General features: G+C 33.6%; 1 protein-coding gene across 1 annotated transcript; it reads right to left on the reverse strand.

The window, feature by feature from the left end:
* Positions 1-4,036: 4,036 nt before the first annotated feature.
* LOC142610049 (ethylene-responsive transcription factor WIN1-like) lies at positions 4,037-5,202 on the reverse strand. The gene is made up of 2 exons (XM_075781763.1): positions 4,997-5,202; positions 4,037-4,870 (listed from the first exon to the last, which is right to left on the reverse strand). Exons 1-2 carry the CDS (start codon positions 5,074-5,076, stop codon positions 4,300-4,302), a joined length of 651 nt encoding a protein of 216 aa, XP_075637878.1. The 5' UTR covers positions 5,077-5,202; the 3' UTR covers positions 4,037-4,299.
* Between the last annotated feature and the right edge of the window lie 207 nt (positions 5,203-5,409).

Raw genomic sequence — 5,409 nt, forward strand, 5'->3', positions numbered from 1 at the left:
TTATTATTATTATTTTTGTTTTTTTGTTTTAAATTCATTTCGTAGGTGAAAAATCACTTAGTGTATAAAACACTTGTGAATATTTAGACCTCAAATACAAAATTTTCAAAGCAAGCTTATATTCAAACAATTTGTGTGCGGAATATGAAATAAAAGAAATATCCAAATTAACATATTACTCTAAGCCAATCATTAATCACAACTAGCAGAAATTAAAAGTTAAGAGTAAGGGAAAGAAAGATGCAAACACAAGATAACACCGGCACGTGTTATTGAAGAGGAAATCGAAGAATTCGGTGAAAAACTTTTTTGCCACCCTCTAAGTTGTAAATGATCAACTAGAAAATTAGTTGGGATACACGAATAGTAATAGATCCTTCAAGCCTAATTCACTCAATGCACCTAAGCCCTCCAAGCTTCTTGCTTCAACAAGATTACGTCGAACCGTGTCTTCTCTAACTTTCCGAATCCCACAATTAGCCTATTGTATCAACCAATATAAATTGGTTCTCTCTTTAACTGCTTCCCAAACACTAAAAACCTTCTCACTACTCTAAATTTAGCGAGATAAAGATTTGGTCTATAATCCTCTTATGGGTATGACAATGGAGAGGGTGAGAGTAGAGGAATTTGGAGAATAAAGTATGAAAGATTATGGATGAATCAATCTTGTTTTTCTATAGGGTTTCTCCCTCAAAATTCTCTCTAGAAGATCTCTCTCTCTTTTACATTTCATGGGTATAAAGGTATTTATAGTAGGGTATGAGATGGAATGTGAAAAGTCATGTTTCAGCAAAATAGGGTGCATTGGCTAGTCACTTCGCGATTGGGATGAGTTGTGAGTTCCAGTCGCTAGTTACCAAACATGTCAAACTATACTTTTTGTCCTGTAGTGATCCAACTGTCCTGACTCTTCAACTTCCTACATGTTTCACACAAGTGCTTCATTTTGGCAAGTCACCACTCGCGAGTCACCTTTTGTTGCAAACTCTTGATCAATTCTTTACACTCTCTCTCACACCACCCTTACATTATTCCCACCTAAATATAGAGTTTCTAAATACTGAATTACAAACAAATTTGGCATGGAATAAAACCAAGACATAGTTGAATAAATTCAACTTTACAATAGAGATGCATGTAATATGTCTCCCACTTGCATGTGAAATCGTACTGTTTGTGAATGTGAAAATGAGGGGAAGATGCTAAAATGGACGTGTGTTTCACATCTGAGAATGACTGCTTTCAATTTTCATATATATATATATATATGAAAGCTTAGATTTGTGTTAAAAACACAAGAGCTTGTTTAGACCTCAAATTAAAAATTACGGCTCGGTTGATTTTACTCTAACTTATCTAAGAGCGGAAGCAAGAGTAAATGAAGCGCAATCAACCAATATTACTCTAGTGCATACATATAAACAACAAATAATAAAAGTAAAGCACAAGAGTAAGGGAAGAAGGATACAAACACAAGATAACATGCCGATGTGTTATTGAAGAGGAAACTGAAGAATTCGATGAAAAACCTCTCCGCCACCCTCCAAGCGGTAAATTAATCTACTAGAGAATAAAGTTGGAGTACACAAATAACAAAAGACCCTCCAAGCCTAGTCTACCCAATATACTTGAGCCCTCCAAGCTCCTGCTACCAACGGATTTCTTGGAGTCATATCTTCTCTACCTTTCCGGATCCCGCAATACCCCCGATTTGCATCCGCCAAGCCTCACCGGCTTCTTTTGGCAAATCTCCTAAACTTCCCAAGTTTCAAAATACTCTCTACACTCTAAAAAGGTGTGGGTACAAATCTCCTCTCAAAATATGACAATGGGAGAGGGAAGGAGAAGAGGCTACAATGATTTCTCACTAAGGACGGGTAACTCTCTCTCTAAAAGATGGGTGTGTGTGTTGTAGAAAAACTATCTAGGGTTTTTCTCTTTGAATGACCTCTCATATTTTTGTGGGTAATGAGAGTATATATATTATGGGTGAAGGGTAAGAAAATTACACTAAAAAATCCTCCAGGCAGAGAGTTTCGTGGGTATCTCGCAAGAAGACCTTACCCGCGAGACACTCGCGAAATCCTCCAAGCTGGCACGACTCTTCAGTTTCCAGCATGTACTTCTCACGTGCCCTTTTTGCGGGATACTCTTCTCGCGAGCTACTTGCGAGTCAATCGCGAAAATGCACTGATTCTTTACCAACTTAATACTAAACCTAATACAATAAAATCTCACAAAATACAATGAACAAATTAAAGCAAATACAACACTTTTTGTCATAGAATAAAGCCAACATAAAACATAGTTGTAAATCACAACTTTACAATATATATATATATATATATATACACACACACATAGGCACCTTTAATATTATGATTTCTTACATCTATATATTTATTTAAGGGTAAAAATTGCTTATAATTTTTTTAATGTAAATTACATTAGTTTTTCAATTAAATTCAAACATATTATTATATTGAACTCAATTATTTTAATAAAAAATAATATTGTTTTTACTTTATTGATTAGTACCGTCTATATACATGTATTTGAATTTAATTATGGAATACAATATATAGCATCAAAAAAACTTTGTACCAACATTTTGTCATTTACAATAAAATATAAGAATTTCAATCTATGGATTTCCATTTTTAAATTTTTGGTATTATTATTGGAACGAACATTAATTTGCAGTTGCCTCCATCTATATGGGTTTGAGAGGAATGGATGAACACGAATAACATTATGAGATAGTTTTTAAAAAATGTATTCATGACTTTTCACAAGAAAAAAATGAAAAGTGACAGATATCATTAAAAAAAAAAACTTAACTTTGTTGCATAACATACAAAATATGGATATGTGATTTTTAAGTGGTGATTGTGCTCTGATCAATACCACACATAAAATCTTATCTAGAAACTAAGATTCAATGAAAATAAAATATAATTTATTTTAAGTTTGTTTAAAAATTTAATTTTGAGTTCTATTTACTTAAAGAATACTAGTATTTATCTGATATTGGAAACTGTTTGAAAGTGTTCATACTTTTAAATTAAAGCCGTAAATTATCTAACGAAAGGGGGTAACTTTCATGCAACTTTTTGGTATCAATAGTAAAATTAATGCTAAAAATATTTTCTGTACAATATTTTACAACGAAGCAAATGAAGTGTTTGGTATTCTAATTAAAAAAAAACTAGTATTCTGTGAAGTGTTTGGCACTTATATGCATATCATGGTCAGGTCCAATTAATACCATGATTAAGAATTTCAGTGAATACCGTTAAAAATAAATATATTTCGACGTAATCCAAATAAAAACATATCCTTTAATTCAAGTATAGTTTTGTACCTAAGTTTTCAGCTTAAATTAAAATTAAACACTATCTATTCTCTCCAATAATGTGTCACTTGATGTGACTGTCCAATATTGCATATTCCTTATGCAAAATACGTTTTCATCGTATTGTGTCAACAAATACACGGGAATTGCTAAGCATGGATTTTCCCTAATTTATAAACTATGTAGCAAAATACCTCTGTTTTGAAATTATTTAGCAAAATGTTCCTATTTTTGAAACTCGATTTTAAGAAAATTGAGTTATGTGTAAAACTCAATATCTTCAAAATTGAGAATGTATATTTTTAAGTGGAACTCAAAATTAGCAATATCAAGTTCCACTTAAATTTCAAAAATATTTAAGTGGCAAAATCTTCATATATAGAATTTGACATTGCTAATGTCGAGTTTCACTTCTAATTCGATTTTATGAAAATCAAATTTTAAAAATAGGAACATTTTGCTAAATAGTTTTAAAATAAGGTTATTTTGCTGCATAGTTTGTAAATTAAGGATAAATGTGTATTTTTTGCGCTAAGCATATAATCATATATAATGACAAAATTGGTAATTTTGGTAGGTGTTCAAAGGTGACCCAAGAAATAATGATAGAAACTAATTAAAAATGTATCAGTCATTCAAAAATAAAAAATAAAATTGTATCATTCACTCAACAATATCAGAACTAAATTTTAATAGAACACAATTCCATTTATTCATTGTCACACTGACATATAACCAAACCTTGAGACATTGATTTGGTTTTGGTTTTATCATATGGGTTTTGCTCTTCACAAAGACATCCCAATTGCTTATCTTTCAATTTGTCTCTTTGTGCACACAGTATATAAGCTTATGCTACACATATAATTAAGGAAAGTAAACTCTATACAAACACTAGAAGTTTGTTTCACCATATAATTTAGTAACCATGGGATAAATGACTAGAGGTAAAGACTTTCCTCTCCTTCCTGAATACCAAATGATGATGATGAAGAAGGGCTAGGGCAATTCCTGTTAAGAAGCTCCTCTATCATTTGCAGTGCAATTCTCTCTTCTTCATCCATTTCTGTTCTCAGTTCAGGCCCTGACATCAATGGTGGAGACTGATCAGAAGACAAAGGCAATGAGCTATTTTGAGCTTCATCAGTGGCATTATTATTGCTGTTCTTCTTTCCAAGCTGAACAGTCATGACCCAATTGGAATCAGAACGTTGACCCGCACGTTTTTGCCACACTCCAATATGAGAATTCTCAGTGTCAAGCCTGAGACAAGTCATGGATGGGGAAGGTGCTTTGCTACATTTTCGAAGCTTAGCGTGTAGAATTTCTGATAAACCACCCTTTGGTGATGATGGAGATTCCTCAGTACTACTCTTTGTTTCCCCAGTCGGAGTCTGTGTTATTGGGAAATTGGTTTTGGCATTGCGCCCACTCATCAAAATGGCAGCTTGGTCATAAGCTCTAGCTGCCTCTTCAGCAGTCTCGAATGTGCCTAGCCACACCCTTCTCTTCCTATCAAACACATAGAATAACAAAATAAACAAAGGTGTTTGATACAAAAAGTGAAGAAACATAAAAGTTTGAACTAGATATATTAAGATAGTTTAGAGTAATGTGGATATAGTAGGTGAAGCTCACAGTAATGGGTGGCGTATTTCGGATACCCATGAACCCCAATGACGCTGCCTGACGCCTCTGAACTTCTTTGATTGCACCATGTCGTTCGAGAGAGAGAGAGAGAGAGGCAGTGATAGTAAAGTACAGAGGGAGCAGAGAAAGAAGATATAGTTATAGAGGGTGTGAGAAGTGAAGGGGTTCACTGAAAAGGTACGTACAGTGTCGGCGAACTAAAAGTATCCCATTGCCTTTGTATTAAACATTGTCACCTAAACCCTTCCAATTAATGTAGGGTAACCTCCCCAATAAATGAATGTGCTTGACCTAGCCTGTGCTTGTTTATTGTCATTTATGCCTGTGCGTGTATGTGGAAGCGTCTATGACTCTATGCTTGTGGGTGTGGGTGTCCCATTATATGAAATATGAATTGCTTT

Source organism: Castanea sativa, chromosome 1 (assembly GCF_040712315.1).
Source record: "Castanea sativa cultivar Marrone di Chiusa Pesio chromosome 1, ASM4071231v1".
Classification (NCBI taxonomy): Eukaryota; Viridiplantae; Streptophyta; class Magnoliopsida; order Fagales; family Fagaceae; genus Castanea; species Castanea sativa.

Bases quoted from the DNA above. Each gene is read 5' to 3' on its own strand.
- LOC142610049 (XM_075781763.1), bottom strand. From the start codon at position 5,076: ATGGTGCAATCAAAGAAGTTCAGAGGCGTCAGGCAGCGTCATTGGGGT. The intron at 4,871-4,996 runs GTGAGCTTCACC...TGTGTTTGATAG, and splicing joins GAAATACGCCACCCATTACT to GAAGAGAAGGGTGTGGCTAG.